The 16,424-nt window shown below is 36.7% G+C and overlaps 3 protein-coding genes across 5 annotated transcripts; all 3 read left to right on the forward strand.

The window, feature by feature from the left end:
• Positions 1-1,598: 1,598 nt before the first annotated feature.
• Positions 1,599-5,756, forward strand: LOC110754662 (ubiquitin domain-containing protein DSK2b). 2 transcript variants are annotated; one of them, XM_021955761.2, is made up of 8 exons: positions 1,599-2,233; positions 2,628-3,413; positions 3,951-4,159; positions 4,252-4,365; positions 4,626-4,684; positions 5,024-5,052; positions 5,148-5,240; positions 5,375-5,756. In XM_021955761.2, exons 1-8 carry the CDS (start codon positions 2,002-2,004, stop codon positions 5,521-5,523), a joined length of 1,671 nt encoding a protein of 556 aa, XP_021811453.1. In that variant the 5' UTR covers positions 1,599-2,001; the 3' UTR covers positions 5,524-5,756. The 2 variants fall into 2 exon arrangements, with proteins under 2 accessions (XP_021811453.1, XP_021811454.1); XM_021955762.2 differs by having other exon boundaries at positions 1,600-2,233; positions 3,954-4,159.
• A 1,044-nt stretch (positions 5,757-6,800) lies between these two features.
• On the forward strand, positions 6,801-10,280 carry LOC110754712 (uncharacterized). Of its 2 annotated transcripts, none has more exons than XM_021955816.2 (4): positions 6,801-6,950; positions 7,653-8,429; positions 8,533-8,616; positions 9,898-10,280. In XM_021955816.2, the coding sequence occupies exons 2-4, from the start codon at positions 7,667-7,669 to the stop codon at positions 9,993-9,995; spliced, it is 945 nt and encodes a 314-aa protein (XP_021811508.1). In that variant the 5' UTR covers positions 6,801-6,950; positions 7,653-7,666; the 3' UTR covers positions 9,996-10,280. The 2 variants fall into 2 exon arrangements, with proteins under 2 accessions (XP_021811508.1, XP_021811509.1); XM_021955817.2 differs by having other exon boundaries at positions 6,835-6,950; positions 7,667-8,429.
• A 1,146-nt stretch (positions 10,281-11,426) lies between these two features.
• LOC110754711 (zinc finger protein ZAT3) lies at positions 11,427-12,651 on the forward strand. The gene has a single exon (XM_088246294.1). The coding sequence runs from the start codon at positions 11,511-11,513 to the stop codon at positions 12,567-12,569; it is 1,059 nt and encodes a 352-aa protein (XP_088102420.1). The 5' UTR covers positions 11,427-11,510; the 3' UTR covers positions 12,570-12,651.
• Positions 12,652-16,424: the final 3,773 nt, after the last annotated feature.

Consider the following 16,424-nt stretch of genomic DNA (forward strand, 5'->3'; position numbering starts at 1 on the left):
GGGCTTGTAGTTCAAGTAATTAAGAGTGTTTACCCATACACCCAAGATCTTGTATTTAATTCTCCCCTTCTATAATATCGCTTGTATAAAATAAAATAAAATAAAAAATCCCCAATATTAGCTAGGATCTCAAGTACAAGGGTAAATGCTCTTAACCACTTAAACTACAAGCCCTTTACATGTGCCCTCCATTTTTAGTATATTAAGAAGTGAGAGAAATTAATCAGGGGCTATATGTTGACAATAGTTTTTATTTTGTGTGAATAAAATCGATAGCCTAAACTACAAGGAGATGAGGGTTTCTCACACACACACACAATCAATGTACCATCGGGGTTCGAACCTGAGACCACTGATTTGCAAATCAAGATTCTTTTTGTGCTAAACCCGTTAGCCAGATGGACAATAGTTTGTCACTCCATTTTTAGAATGTTGGGGAGTCATACTGTCTCAATGAGGTAATGGAGCTTAAGGAAGCGTGATCCTGCAAATATTTTTCCTTATTTTTTGTTATCTGATTGCATTATGAATGTGGTTGTTGGATGATTAATCATCTTTTATTGTTTTTTAATTTTATTGGTTTTCATATGAAATTATTACTTCAGACTTCAGAGGGAAGGTGGTTTGATAAAGCTTGAAGGGCCAAAAAAAAGAAAAAAAGAGGTCCCCTGAGATTATTATAACATAATTAGACGCAATGAAGGAATAAATATCACTTAAGAGTTAATGTTCATCGACTACTAATATCTGGCAACAAGTCATGCTTTTACATATTTGTCTCATCTCATGTGATGTGAAATTAACTTAACTCTAATACAACTCATTAAACTAATTCGTTTCACCTGACGCAATTCGTTATTCAAGATTAATAGATAACCCGACACAATTTGTTTCACCCGTTAAAAAGGTTAATCATAATCAATGTTGAATACTGGTTTGATTCGTTAACCAACTGTTAGTAAGAATAAAAGAAATATTTTTTGAACAAAAAATTACTTAAGTTCGTTATTTAGACATTCTACATAAGAAACATAAATGCCCTTTACATAGTCAAGAACTTAAAGATAAAATAAATAATTAAATTTCTTAACACCCGATAAGGGGTTTTGTGGGTTAACACGAACATGACATGTTTTTTAACGAGTCACTAACATATTCACAAGACACTAACAAGTCTATCGGTTAACATGCCGGTGTGCATGATTTCCAAATCTATTATGGAGACTTTCAATTTAAGTGGTAGAACGCTTTAGTATCATATTCATCATGAAAGTTATATTTTTGTTTCTCTGTGTGGAATAAGAAAGTGAAATATGTATGATATCATATGTGATATTTCATTCACAATATAATTACAAAGATTGTAACCCTAATCTTGAATGTCAAGATAAACGTCAAACAATTAAAACTATGAAACCTCCAAGCTGAGTATTGTTAAAGCTACAAGGGTGCCACAGCAACTTGAACTCAAAGTATCATGGCACAATATGATTGGTCACTAAAATAAATTATAATAAAAATTCAACTATTTATTTAATTCTTATTTTATTTTGATAAGATTTTTAATTCTTGCTATAAAAAACAGAAGAAAAAAAAGAAGGGTTCAAGACTTCAACTCCAATTCCACAACAAGAATATGCGAACCAAACCGTAGAGAATCTGAGCTCTCTCTTTTCCTTTTTCTCTTACAAAAGGGTTTCCCATTTGGCACACAAACCCACATATACTCGGATTAATCTTCTACCTGTCCAGTTCCAAATCTTCTTCAATCTCCTCCCTTTTCTCTATTTTAATTTTGTAAATTATATATATTTTATTTTTTATTTTCCCCCAAATTTTTATTTCCCATATAAAATAGCTTATATTTATTCAGAACACAAATTTTTCTGGGCTTTCATTAGCTTTCACACTTAAGGGGTTTCGATTTTTTCAATTTCTAGGGTTAGGGTTTTCGTTTCATTTGTCTTCGTGATCGATCGGTCGATTGGGTAGGAGAGAATTATGGGTGCAGAGGGCGATTCGAGCGAACCTAAAGTCAGTGGAGATGGAGGAGGAGAGCAGATTAATATTCGATGCTCCAATGGGTCGAAGTTTTCGGTGAGGGCGAGCCTGGACTCGACTGTTGGGGATTTCAAGGCAATTTTGGCTCAGAATTGCGATATTCCAGCTGAGCAGCAAAGGCTGATTTACAAAGGTCGTATTTTGAAGGACGACCAGACCCTGACTAGTTATGGTACGGTTTGTTGCTTCTCTGATTTGACTCTATGCTCGTTTCGTTTTCTGGGCCTGCGTTGTTCTGCCCAATGTTTTGATGAATATCGATTTTATAATTTTTATCGAATCTGGGTTTGATTTTGATGTGGGTTTGTGTTATTTTTTCGAATTCTGCTTTCGAATTGATTATGTTTTTATTGTGAAATTGCTAATTTGGAAAATTATGTGGATGATGATATTGGTGGATTATGGCTTTAATTGTGGTTTTATTGCCCGTGCTGCTTTGGTAGTGTTTAGAGTGTTGTGTGTGAGATTGTTGGTTTGGACGCAGTCAGTGGCTGTGAAAGTACCCATATGTCAAGATTTAGGTGATTTACTGTAGTCTAATGGATGGTTGGTTTCTTGTATTGAAGGTCTGCAGGCAGATCATACTGTTCATATGGTACGTGCCTTTGCTGCAGCTGCCTCAACCCCTGCTGCTCCTGCTGCTAATGCTACTTCTGCAAGTCCTAACACTGCACCGGGTGTTACACGTGGGGTTGGCTCCACTGAACGCGATGGGCTTCAAAGTCCCGACCTTGGGGCATCTTTGTTATTTGGGCAGGGTTTAAACCCACTTGGTGGTGGTGGAGGAGCACCTGGTTTATTTGGAGCTGGGCTTCCGGAATTTGAACAAGTGCAGCAACAACTGACTCAGAATCCGAACATGATGAGGGACATAATGAACATGCCTGCCATTCAAAGTCTAATGAATAACCCTGATTTGATGCGAGGCTTGATCATGAACAATCCGCAAATGCGTGATATCATTGACCGGAACCCAGAGCTTGCACATATACTTAATGATCCTGGCATTCTCCGACAGACATTAGAAGCTGCAAGGAACCCAGAACTCATGCGTGAGATGATGCGAAACACTGACAGGGCAATGAGTAATATTGAATCTTCACCTGAGGGATTCAACATGCTAAGGCGGATGTATGAAAATGTTCAGGAGCCATTTTTGAATGCTACGACAATGACCGGGAATGCTGGAAATGATTTGGGTTCAAATCCATTTTCTGCTCTTTTGGGCAACCAGGGTGGGGCACAAGTCAGGGATGGGTCTAACAACCCTTCAACCACTGGTTCAGAAACGACTGCAGGCTCTGTTGCTCCGAATACAAACCCACTTCCTAACCCGTGGGGCAATACTGGTGGTGAGCTTCTCCCATTCTCTTTATTATCCAAATATTCTTTTTCCTGACAGTGGCCTGAATTTCTTATTCTTGACTAATTGCTGGTATTAAATGGAAAATTTTCCTTTCAGTCATGAAAATAGGACTGGTATTGTAGTTGGATATTGATTTGTACATCAATAATTGGTTAAGCAAACTTAATCGCTGGCTCTTGAATCTTAACGGCAATGTATTTAGTTGTCAATTTTTACATGAAAATGGCCCTCTAATTTTCAATGGGGTACATAGATATTCTAATTTCTGCACCCTTCTCAAAGTTTATGTTCGAGTCTGCATAATATTATTTAAGTGGTTGCATGTTTTAAAGTGTTTAAATGCAGTCGCTTTTTGACCTGAAACCCACTGCAGTTGGCCCCAAAAAATGATTATTAGGTTAACTTATGTCTTTTACTAGCCTAGTTTGTAGCTCTTTTGGATAGGTTATATTTTAAAAAAAGAGGTACTTTGAATACATTGTAAAATTTCTTTATTTATATATATTATGATCTGAATTGTCAGCAGGAAATCAACCAAACACCACCAGGCCACCTCCTGCTGGGGATGGAAGGGCACCTGGTATTGCTGGCCTTGGAGGGCTTGGTCTCCCCGGAATGGAACAGATGCTTGGTGGCATGCCAGATGCTAATGTAATGAATCAGCTTTTGCAGAATCCAGCAATATCCCAGATGATGCAAAGCATGCTCTCGAATCCCCAGTACATGAATCAGGTACCATTGTTAGACAAATTTTCTTCACCCAAAAGGTGAATGTTCTCCAAAAGTGGAGTTTTTAATTTATTCATTTTTTTTTTTAATTTTAGATTATGAGCCTCAATCCACAACTACGCGGCATGGTTGATTTAAATCCTCAACTTAGAGAAATGATGCAAAATCCGGAGCTCTTACGTCAGTTAACAAACCCAGAGACAATGCAGGTATTTTCCCTTTCAAAATTCTACCAAAATTCATTAACAAATATAATCTCTGTCTCTGTCTCTGCCTCTCTCTTTAGACAATTTATATGCTCTACTGGAACTTCTTGTTTATGCTCTCCTTAGTCCATGTATTGATATCTATTTCTTGGTTAATGTAACTTAATTGCATTTTGTTCTAAGAACATTGAAATTGTTTGAAATGTGAACAACCTAAGCTTAACTTTTATTTTTTTTTCCTACTCTGGCTTTTTCTCTTGCAGCAAATGGTTGCTTTACAGCAGTCACTATTTTCTCAGACCAATCGACAGCAATCAACTCAGTGAGTCTAAATATACGTTACCATGCCTACTTGGTTGCTTCAATCCAATTAGTTAGCTATGTTTGCTGTCAGCATCTGATGTTTTTTCAAAATTTATTTAATACTTTTGTCTAAATACAACACCATTCTAGGGTCTCAATGATTTCATAACATATTTGTATACATCATTTGCCCATAGATTAATCTGTTTGTGTGGAAGCGTCAATGTATGTCATGGTTTGAAATTCCCTACGTTCACACCCCAACACCACCAACCTGGCCCAACTTGTGGTCTAGGATGCCAGGGATCATAGATTAAATTCATAATATATTACTAATCATTTGTTGCTTTCTTGCCAGGGATCCAGCTCAGACTGGTGGTGTTACAGGTACTTTGAGATTAAGAAGTTCAAATATAATAATTGGTCGTTGTCATTTTCTCCATTTAGTTATTCACTTTTTTTAACTATCTATGTGTAATCAGGAGGCCCTAATAATGCTGCTGGGTTGGATATGCTGATGAACATGTTTGGTGGTCTTGGAACTGGCAGCTTGGCTGCTGCAAACAACCCTAATGGTTAGCCCCCCTTGTTCTCACATCTAAATACAATCTTACACTTTAGGAAATAAATCAGCTTTGAATTATAAGAAAAGAAACAAAATATCATAAACTTTTGTGTTGTCTCTGAACATTTGTACTTCTTGTTGCAGTACCACCTGAGGAACTGTATGCGACGCAGCTGACGCAGCTTCAAGAGATGGGTTTCTTTGACACCCAAGAGAATATCAGGGCATTGCAAGCCACTTCCGGGAACGTCCATGCTGCGGTAGAGCGACTTTTAGGGAATCCCGGGGCGTAACTTCACTTGGTTTTCATGTTTTTATATTATTCAATTGGGAATTTTTCTTGTGGACGTGTAAAATTAGTAATTTGGAGTAAAGTCTTCTGAAAGACACGAGACATACAGGCACTTGTAGATTCCATTTTGGGGGTGTGAATAAGCAAAGAACGCACAATCTGATAGAGCTATGAACTTTGTGGCTAAGCTTATACATTTCCCAACTATTTACTTGCGTCTCTCTTTATTTCTAATGTATGCTTCAACGTCCTTTGGTCCATGTATATCTGCTCCTTTTAAATAAATGGTTTCAAAGCCTAGATAGGTTTGTTCCAGTACCACTTAGATACGTTAACAAATGTATACCAGAATATGTTTTATGGAACATGTATGAAATTGTTAATGGCAGTTTCTAACAAGTGACTAGAAAATAAAAGGTTTTAAATTTACAGTTCGTCTCACGTTCTTCCTCTTATTGTTGTTGGGTTGTTTTTAATCCTTTTTTTCTTTCTTCTTATTTTGTATCTAATCAATCAAGGACGGTAGTTGATTATTTTAGTGTTATTTTTTTAATTAAATAAAAGACTCCTTTAAAGGAGCTCGGAGAGACTCTCCATTGCTCATTGTTGCAATATTGAATTAATGACTTGCGTTCGAGGTTTTGTAGTTAAATTTTCCCGTCTTTCAATATTATTATTATTATTATTATTATTATTATTATTATTATTATTTATTTTTATGAAAAAAGGTTCAAGGTAAGGGAGGCTACCCCATTTCAGAGCTAGGACATATCAAGACCTCTTTGAGGACTCAATATTATTTGTACAATAATAAGACTGTAGTAATCCTCTACTATCATTGGTAAGAGTTCAATTCTCAGCCATGTGGGTAAAGGTTTAAAACCTCCCAAAATGTGCATGTAAAGTCCCTTCAACCATATCAGGTTTTTCTTTATTGATTAGGCCTGACATAATATATATAACTTCTAAGTTAAATGGTCTCTAATGAGAATGTCAATTATGTTTTTTGTTTTGTTTTATAGTAATTGAGTAGTTGAGTGGTTTTTGTTGCTTCCAAACACGGAAGAACTTACAATTTGTAATTTTCATCTTCGAACTAGACTTCTAACATTTTATCATCTTTTACTTGTCATCTATAGGATCTGAAACTTCTTTTCTAATTTCAACTTTCAAGTCCAACCAATCCAAGTGTCTTTAAAAGGAAAAAGAAAAATTAAATCAGGAAAAGGTAAAGTTATATTGATATATCAAACTTCTGGGGCAAATTATAAATACCAAAAGATTGTTGGACCAAACTCAAATTTCTAAAGCATATGGAGGGACTAAACTACAAACTCCACGCATTATCAGAGGCTTAGAGCCAAAGCTTCTGGCTTTTGAAACCCGTCTTTTTTCTGTTTCAACTTGAAGCGGTTCCAATGAGCTACGGTAATGCTTCTTCCCCTTTACCTTCGATTGGAATTTTTCTCGATCAAGCTCTTTCTTTTCTTCCTCGAGTCTTACTCTGTTCTTCTATTGTCCTTCTGTTTAGGCGTATGCATATATTTTTGAGACGCTCTATTTAGGTGTGTGGTTGATAGAACATGATCAAAACTCAATTGCATGACTAACTAATCGCAGTAATTTATTGCCTAAATTTAAATCGATCAAATGGGTGCTCCTTAATTTTCGATTTCAATAGAACCCATGTCTTAAAATTGTTAAATTCATATGAAAATGCATTGATCTATATCAGGGTCATTCGTTTGTTGCTATTTTTCTTGAATTTTCTGGGGTTACAACATTCAATCCAAGAATCTGAACTGAGAAAGTTATATGATCATCCATTGGCATTTAACCTGCTTTTAGTCTGGAAATGGTATGCATTTGTTGGGTCATTGGCAGCTAAATTGGTATTTTCATGATGCTAAGTTTGGCTCTCCTGTGTATCAAAAGAAACTTACAATGTGTTTTTAGATCATAGTTCCAAACTTGAGTTTTCCCGCCAAAATTGAAAGATAAAATGTTGAGTATACAATAGTTAATGCTTTTCCGAAGTTTCGCTTATTTATTTTTTTGTTACACTTATTAGTACCCTAGTTATTTTAGAAATTGTAATTTGCTACCTTTGACTGATTTTTCCATCACAAGGTTAATTACTTCAGATGGTTCAGCAAACCATAGATTCTAAATTTAGTGAATATGGGATGGGAGCTACCGAATCCGAATTGCCTGTTCATGATAAGCAACTGTCAGTTCCTGTAAAGAAGACTGCGTTAAGAGATCTGCAAAATGATATTAGAGTTGCAATGCCTAACTCTATTGGGAACTTTCCTCTACTAAAGGATGGAGGACCCATTAGTAATGCTCCTAGAGTTTTGGGCACCAAGAGACCTTTACCTGAACCTGAGTGCTCGATGAGCCTTCCTCACCACCAGCTCCCCAGTAGCAGTGCTGCAAATGGGCATCTTGTCTATGTTCGTAGAAAGTCGGAAGCAGATGTAGTCAGAAGTAGTACTTGTGATAATGCAAGCATTAATGCTGATTGTCAGGTATCAAGGACGCTTAGTCACCACGAGGCAAGCACCAGACCCAGTCACCACGAGACAAGCACCCGACCCAGTCACCAAGAGGCAAGCACCCGACCCGTATTCCAAACAAAGGAGTCAAAAGTTTATTGCATTCCGGCTTTTGCACCTTTTCCGATGTCAGCTTCAACCATCCAGCCTGGAAAACCTTCAGTTGGTGCCCCACATTGTAAGTCTGGTATAGGAATAGCACCATCAGGATCCAATCCCCTTGCTTCTGCTACCCAAACATTGGCTGGTTCAAAGGGACTCAGAAATCTGCACTGGGAAGAGCGATGTCATCAATTGCAGTTGCTATTAAGGAAATTGGACCAGTCAGAGCAAGAGGATTATCTCCACAGTATGCTCTTGAATTGAGAAAATCCACCTTAAGATTTTTATGTTTCAAATTGCTTAAATTTTAACTATACTGATTTACCCTTTGATTTATGTTCATCTGTTAGTGCTGCGGTCGCTCTCCTCAGTTGACCTGAGCAGACATGCAGTTGAGTTGGAAAAGAGATCAATTCAGCTTTCACTGGAGGAAGGTAAGCTGAAAATTGTGTCTTACTCTTTCTTTAAATAGAAAGATGCTAAACAAATCTCCTGACTTGGAAAGAACTAATTATGGAAATTCATGCTTTTTTGTCTTATTCTAAATATATTTATCTGTGGTCTTTGTGTAACTTCACAACGGGAAAATAAACAAAAATATTTCTTTACTTGCAATTACTTGCTTGCCTAATCCGCGAAATATCTTCGTCCACTTAATCTACGAAGATTCACAGGTTATTTTGTTGGAAGTAATCTTGTATTGGGGTACTACTTATTTTAACACCATTATGCAGAGTTGTGAGTTGATTCTTTTATAACTATTTTCAGTGTCTGTTATTTGGTTTCTCAAAATTCTCAATGTTTTCACATGTTTGGTAGCTAAATTGATATGCTGTACTTGTTTATGTACAAGGATAATAGAAAGTCTATATGGAGATGATTTAAACAATCATCAATCAATAAGTTTTGATGGTAAGGATGTTTTTTTTCCCACTTTTAAAGGAAATCACCCGAGATGTTTACTTTGTACCATGGATATTTTCTTTATGCCTGTATGGCATGTATACGTGACTAGTTTAATGATACTTTGTTCTATCTTCATGTATAGTAAAGTCAAATCATCTGTTGAGTTGGCCATCTAGTCCCCCCATATGTACTCAGAAACATAACTGGTACTGTTCTCAGAAATTAAGAAAAAAGAACGAGTCAGTATCCGAAGTATGCACAACGGCATGATACATGTGACTTGGTGAAAACAAACATTGGCAAGGCTGCTTGCGGATTGGCTGCCTTGTTCATTCTTTTCAGTGAGTTATGTTACAGATGTATGTGATGTGGGAATTGTAAACAATTTGAGGTCCACTAAACTTATAGACGTTATTTTTATGGACTTTTTGTGTGTGTGAATTTTGGTATTTCAGTGTAAGTGCTGTCCTCCAATTACCTGGCATCAATCTTTTTCAAAACCTATCGTTACTGTTTGTCATTTAAAACTCTATAATCCATTTGATGATGGGTTAGAGTTGAAAGAGCCCAGGATCTTTTAATCTTCTATGACTACCAGGCAATAATATAAAGCATAATGTTTTGATATAATGTCTGGTAATCATGCCTTTTTTTGTGTGGCCACAACTGTTTAGTCGGGTAGTGGTGGTTGCATATGAAGTTTTAAGCTTTCTATTTGATTGTGCCTATTATATTTTCACCTTAAATATGTGGAAACAGCACAAAACCTATTTCTCTTATATTCCTCTTTGCATCTCCGATTCTTGCAGCAAAAGAATTGCAGCGTGTTGGGTTTTTGAATGTTCTAGGGAAACCTGCGAAGCAATTCAAAGTACCGTCAACTCATCAAGACCGATCAGACAAGTGAAAGGACACCAGGGAGGAGGGGGTAATTGTGATGCTCAGTAAATTGCTGCTGGATAGAAGTGTGCCTACTAGTTTCTTTTACACTGATTGCATCTTTTCTGCAGTTGGTTTGCTGGTATTCACTGCAAGTCTGTAATATTCAGCCTATCGTATATACTGTAATTTTCTTTTTTTGGTATCAGCTGTATCCAAAGCTGCTGAAAATGATTGAATTGTAACTGTTGAAAAAAATGTAAAAGAAAATTTGTCAATTGTTATGATGCTATCATAATGCTTCGTTGGTACAGCCTCTGGTTTGATCCTTGTTCGTTTAGTTTGTGTTGGGCTATGTCCTCTGTTGTTCTCTGTGTATTGGGCTCAAAATATGGTGGGCCTAGTTGTTTCCTCTATTCTTTTGAACCCAAGTTTTAGGTGGGGAAGCGAGGTTTGTTTTGGACCCATTTAGCGGTAAGACACTACCGTTGTCCAATTTAATAAGTTCAATCTCAAAATTTATACGGAAAGGCTAGAATGAGGAGCTAATTTGAGGAGGTTATTTGAGGAGGTGAAATCTCACCATCAATAATAAAAAACAAAGTACATGGGGGGGGTGCATTGGGGGGTCCACACCCCTTTTGATGGTGAGATGGGCCTCCTCACATAACCTCCTCATTATAGAAGAGCTCCTCATTATAGAAGCTCCCAAATTTATAAGTGTACCAAACATAACGCATGACACTTATCCCATTTAATTGAAATAATTCACTTCAGTTCAATTTTGCTTAAAGGCAAGAGATAATCATGTACACCTTCAGCTCAGTTCAATGCTTCATGGAAAGTTTATGATATCCCAACTCCTACCCCACCAAAAAAAGTTAGTTAAATGAAAAGGCAACAATGACTGGTTTTTAAGTAGAATTTGTTGGTTACAAATTACAATGCATCTTTAGAAAGTGAAAGGGTTATACTTATTTTTATTATTTTAAGTCCCCATTATTTGTAAAGAGAAAAATAGAGATTTTGCGCAATGGAAGACGCATGAATCATATTCTAACACAGTTTTGATTAAATCATTCATTCCAATGCCATAAAAAAGCCACTAAAACTTTATGAAGAGTTTATATATATAATTTTTTTTTTATAAAGAAAAGCTGCTTATTGCCAGTTTCTTTTTTCTTTTTTTCTTTTTTTTTTTGTTTGGTTGCCACTTTTTTTTTTTTGATTGCCACTTCATTTTTTCCTTTGCCACTTTTTTTTTTTTTTTGCTTGCCACCTTGATGCACACGCAATGTGCTTGTGGATGAAGAAAAGAAATAAATAAGAAACATTACCCAAAAAAAATATATACATTATGGGATAGTGGGTTTGAACTGTACGGATAGGAACCACAATAACTGTTTATAACTGCCAATTCAAGATGAGTCCAAAGTAACCGCTTTCCTTCCCTACAAAATCCAAACCTACACCAACTGTTCGACTTTTTTCGTCCTCCCCCAATTTTTTTGTCTTTCTTCGCCAAAATCAGAGAAAAGCTTCAATGAACAACTCTCCCGACCTGGATTTCCGATTCCCCACAACCCACCAAGACCTCGTCGTTTCCACCACCGCCACCCCCTCCACTGCTTTCGCTGCTGCTTCTTCTTCTTCCACTTATTTTGTTGGAGACGATAAAACCCACCAAAATCCCAGGAAAAAACGCTCGAAACTGATCAGACTCGACAACCCAGTTGCTCCAAGTAGGATTTCAAGGCCCAAGTATGCCAAAAAACCAGACCCATCTGCCCCAAAGATCACAAAGCCCTGTAGTGAGTGTGGGAAGAAGTTTTGGTCATGGAAGGCTCTGTTTGGGCACATGCGTTGCCACCCTGAGCGGCAGTGGCGCGGCATTGACCCCCCACCCAACTTACGACGACCCGTTTCCCCGAACGCTCCTTTGATTGAGTTGGAATGGGCAATGGGGGAAGCAGACCACGAGGCGGCTTCGAGTTTGATAATGCTTGCTAGTGGGTGCACTAATGGGACAAGTAATGAGATCACTACTCAGAGTATTAGTACAAGTACTTTTCAGGGTGCTCAAGAGGTGTTTGATGGTGGTAATGGGAAGTTTGAGTGTTCAAGTTGCAAGAAAGTATTTGGGTCCCACCAGGCTTTGGGGGGCCACAGGGCAAGCCACAAGAATGTGAAGGGCTGTTTTGCAATTACAAGGAGTGATGGTGAGGTTGATCAGGATCATCATCACAATGGTGATGTTGATGGGGATGATGGGGATGATGATGTGATGGAGGAGAATAATAAGATGGTTATGATGTTGGGAGGATCAGGGCACAAATGTAGTGTTTGTTGGAGGGTTTTTTCAAGTGGTCAAGCTTTGGGAGGGCACATGAGGTGTCATTGGGACAAAGGGGATGAGCCATCATCATCATCCATGATGATGACCCAATTAGGGCTAAGTCAGCAACAGCAGCAGCAGCCTAGTGGGATTTCAAAGGAAGGCCATTCTGGTGGATTGGATTTGAATTTGCCTGCAGCTTCTCATATTGAAGATGCTCAATCCTCTTCTTCAGGCCTCACTTTGGATTTAAGGTTGGGTCTTTGAGGGGACTTAAATTTCTGTCTGCTAACTCTCTAATGTTACTAGCAACTTAATTAGGATTGGTATATTTTGTAACTATTGATATTGACTTGGAAAAGATGTGTTTTAGTTAAAACTTTTGTTGTCTCCACAATTAGGAGACAGATATTGTGTTTCACAGAATACCTGAAAATACAGTATCTCATTACTAATATACTTATAAATTACAAAGCTCAGTTCTGTTTGTAAAAATCCAGTTGGTCCAAAGATTGAATAGTTAGTCCTAATGTCAAGTCTGACAGTGGTCCAAAAACCAAATGTAGTCTGAAAAATCAGTAAATCAGTAGTTTGTGCAAGTTTTTTTTATTAGCCCATTGGATTTGATGTAATGAATTCAGATTGGGGTACTTCCCCAAATGGCTATATTGATGCACACACTCACTGTTGTCAGTTGGGTTTGCAAACAAAGCCTCTTGGTTGTGGAAAAATAGTGCTTCCCTTCAGATTAGTGGTTGTGAACTGTGGGATAAATTCTACTGAATCATACCACTTGATAGTATATAAGATTCTGATTCTTGTGGCTAGTTATAATCTTTGTGACTGATGATTTATATCATTGGTAATGGATATCGAAACACACATGATCAACTTTTGGTGGCCTTAAATTATACAGAGGGTATAAGTTTACACAGTTCAGGGCTAATAATCAATCATCAAGGGAAGAAGAATTCACAAGGCAGTATATTTGTGGAGAAAATAGTTTGGGCTAGCTGCACAATCCATTTATGGGTTTGTATGTGAATGTGATCTTTGGGTTTCAACAGAATCAAATCATTCCTAGTCTCATCTTTCTGACCCATCTAGACCTAGAATTTAGCTGACTTGTAAATGATCCTTTCCATATTTTTTTGGGTCAAACTTTCCAATTAAGTAGGTGTTAGTTTTTTTTCCCCATGTTACAGAGTAGGTATTAGTTGACATTATCACACTATTCCTTGGCTCTCTCTCTCTCTCTCTCTCTCTCTCTCTCTCTCTCTTCCGAGGGCAAGTCAAATAATGATGAGCTTATCTGTAAGTTGAGATGCTTTAAATTTCTCACAGGAAAAGAAAGATCAAAGTTACCTTATGGATAAGAATCTAGTCTCTACTTTTTAACTTTAAGGAACTGTTAATCTGCTGGCATATGTAGGTCTGTATCTCAGATATTTACTTTTTCAAGCTTTCCTGACTCATGTTCAATTAACACAGCTGCACAACTTTTTCTTTCAAGGGCTGATCTACTTTACATTACTCTAAGCCTAAAAAATTCACAATTGGGTAAACCATGGTAAAAAGCTTAAGTCAACTAACACCATTACATAAATTTTACTGCACCTACAGTAACTTTGCCTTGAAAGAATCTTTCTCATCTCTGCAACTTAGAGGATTCTTCTTGGTGATTTGTGTAGTTTACAATCAGATTTTCTGTTTGGTTTGTAAGAAAGTAGAAGAAAAAGGAAAGTCATTATACCTGTAATGGCAGGGTACGTCATTCAACTACTAGCTATAATATTCAAATCAATATATAGAAATTAATTATAAAAAAAAACGAATTAATTTTTCCTTTATCATGTTAAATGATTGAACTAGCACATCATCCTCTCTGTCGGAGAACAGACATTGCCCATATCAACCATTTTTTTCCTTTGCCCTAAGTAGCAGTCAATTACGGTCATTCTATATATGGTCACTTCTATAAACAAACTTCACACAAAACTCCCACATGACATGACCCTTTCAAATCTTTATATAAAAATAACCCAAAAAAAGTTACTGGTCTCTGAGACTCAAGAATTATATATATATAACAACAAATCTTTGAAAAGCTTGATGTACACTTCAACAATGCACTCATGATTTCTGATAAACCCTTTTTTCCAACTTTCTGAGTCACTTGATAATTAAAGTATAGCAGTCTACATCCAACTGCATATACATGTTTTCTGCAGGTTCATGTTTATCATAAATGACCATCACTTTCCCACACAATCACATTGCTGTCAAGAGTAATTTCTAATCACTTGGCAAAGAATTGATCCTTTCTTTGATTGTGGTTGGGTTTTGAACAACAAAAAAAGGACCACATATCAGCTTTCTTCCACTAACCCTAAGCCTCACCAACTCAACTCTCCATTTACAAAGATTATACAATTACCTCAGTGGCCGGCCCTTTTACTGTTTCTGATTAGAGAAAATTAAATATTTACTGTGCATTATTTTCACCTTACTTAACACTGACACCAACAGAGACTTCACCTAACCCTACTGATTCTAGCTCTCCCCACTGAACATTGTCACACTGCTCTATATGGAGGCCCTAATAGTAAGCAAATTATCATGATTGAAGGAAACTTAATCACAATGTCACTTGGTTTTTCCCTCGAACTACTCAATCAGAGCTTTGCTTATAGTTTTAAGTCAAAGAATCGTAATCCGTCGTCTGTTTAGTGTCTTTGCCCATTATTATTGTAGTGTTTATCTATATGTTCTGCAATATGATCCATGTGAATATCTTGCCTCAATTCAACCAACCATGTGACACTTTTTTTTCTTTCCCTTATCCCTGTCTGCCCATTTGAGTTTGGACATGAACATATGGGTCCTCTGACTGATATATGTTTAAGCATAATCAATCAGCATTATTCAAGCACCTAGTTTTCTACTATAACATCTTTTTCTGCTGATGAAGATGAACAAGCCTCCTTAATTCCTTCCATTTCTCTTGTTGTCTTCCCTTTAGATTTACTTGTAGTCCTCTTAATCCTCATCAGAGCTTATAGGCGCTCTCACTTCACTTACAACTGTTTACAACACCGGGCGACGTAAAAAGAATCTAAGCAAGTAAAATAATAAGATAAAATTAGCATAAGAAAACAAAATTAGATTAGTGAGTGTGAGAGGGATATTTATATGCATCAGTGTTGGTTACAACTTACCAAATAAAATTGCGCACTTCAACTTTAGGACTTCTTGCAAGTATACCATTTAAAAAAATAGTTGAAGTAATGTGTCACCTCAATTCAAATTTTATCGTAATGTGTCACCTACGACTTAGTGCATCCATTCTTTCATCTAAAAAAGTTGCACGTGCTTCACACGTGAGCATATATAAATATATTTCGGGTATCAAAATACCCTTTGAAATGGTCACTTGCAAATCACGTGTGAATTTTTGAACAAAAAAAAATAGACGGAATTAGATAATAGGTGGCACATTACAACAAAATTGTAACATGAGGTGATATATTTAAAGTGTTTTCTTTGATAAGTGACAAATTGCAACTAAGCTTATAGTTCAAGTGACATTAATTTTCCCTATGTATATGTATTGTAAAAGTAATGTTGTCTTACGAGGTAAACGTAGGCATGCTATGTTATACATACAATAAAAATACGCCCACTACTTTAAAAGTACTGGTATTTACTGTATATTCATATGTTGAAGTTTTAAAGGTAATTAATTATGACTAAGAAAATGATTAAATTAAACTAAATTAAATAGAGAGGCATCCTTTTCACCGATGATGTGCCCGTGTGTAAGAGAAGAAGAAGAGAGTACATTACAGTGTGCGTCACTTGAAAATACTTCTTCACCCAAGGATGAGTCTCCTTCTAACATGCGTCGTACGGACAACGGAAATAGCCACATACATAGAGAGGGGAAGAGAGAGGAAGAGAGTTATTATTTTTAGGGGAATGCTATAGCAACCTTCTCTCTAACCTTCTCTTTTGGACATTCTCACTTCTTCTCATGACAAGTGTCACTTTCCTTACACTTAAAACAATGTCATTAATGCATCACACAAACTAGTTTTTGTTTTCCAAGTTTACCCTTATTGA

Source organism: Prunus avium, chromosome 8, assembly GCF_965620075.1.
Source record: "Prunus avium chromosome 8, drPruAviu1.hap1.1, whole genome shotgun sequence".
Classification (NCBI taxonomy): Eukaryota; Viridiplantae; Streptophyta; class Magnoliopsida; order Rosales; family Rosaceae; genus Prunus; species Prunus avium.

Excerpts from the sequence above, each read along its gene's own strand:
- LOC110754662 (XM_021955761.2), top strand. The coding sequence starts at position 2,002 with ATGGGTGCAGAGGGCGATTCGAGCGAACCTAAAGTCAGTGGAGATGGA. Across the intron at positions 2,234-2,627 it reads CCAGACCCTGACTAGTTATG|GTCTGCAGGCAGATCATACT; the intron begins GTACGGTTTGTT and ends CTTGTATTGAAG. Across the intron at positions 5,053-5,147 it reads TCAGACTGGTGGTGTTACAG|GAGGCCCTAATAATGCTGCT; the intron begins GTACTTTGAGAT and ends ATGTGTAATCAG.
- LOC110754712 (XM_021955816.2), top strand. The coding sequence starts at position 7,667 with ATGGTTCAGCAAACCATAGATTCTAAATTTAGTGAATATGGGATGGGA. Across the intron at positions 8,430-8,532 it reads GCAAGAGGATTATCTCCACA|TGCTGCGGTCGCTCTCCTCA; the intron begins GTATGCTCTTGA and ends TTCATCTGTTAG. Across the intron at positions 8,617-9,897 it reads TCAGCTTTCACTGGAGGAAG|CAAAAGAATTGCAGCGTGTT; the intron begins GTAAGCTGAAAA and ends CGATTCTTGCAG.
- LOC110754711 (XM_088246294.1), top strand. The coding sequence starts at position 11,511 with ATGAACAACTCTCCCGACCTGGATTTCCGATTCCCCACAACCCACCAA.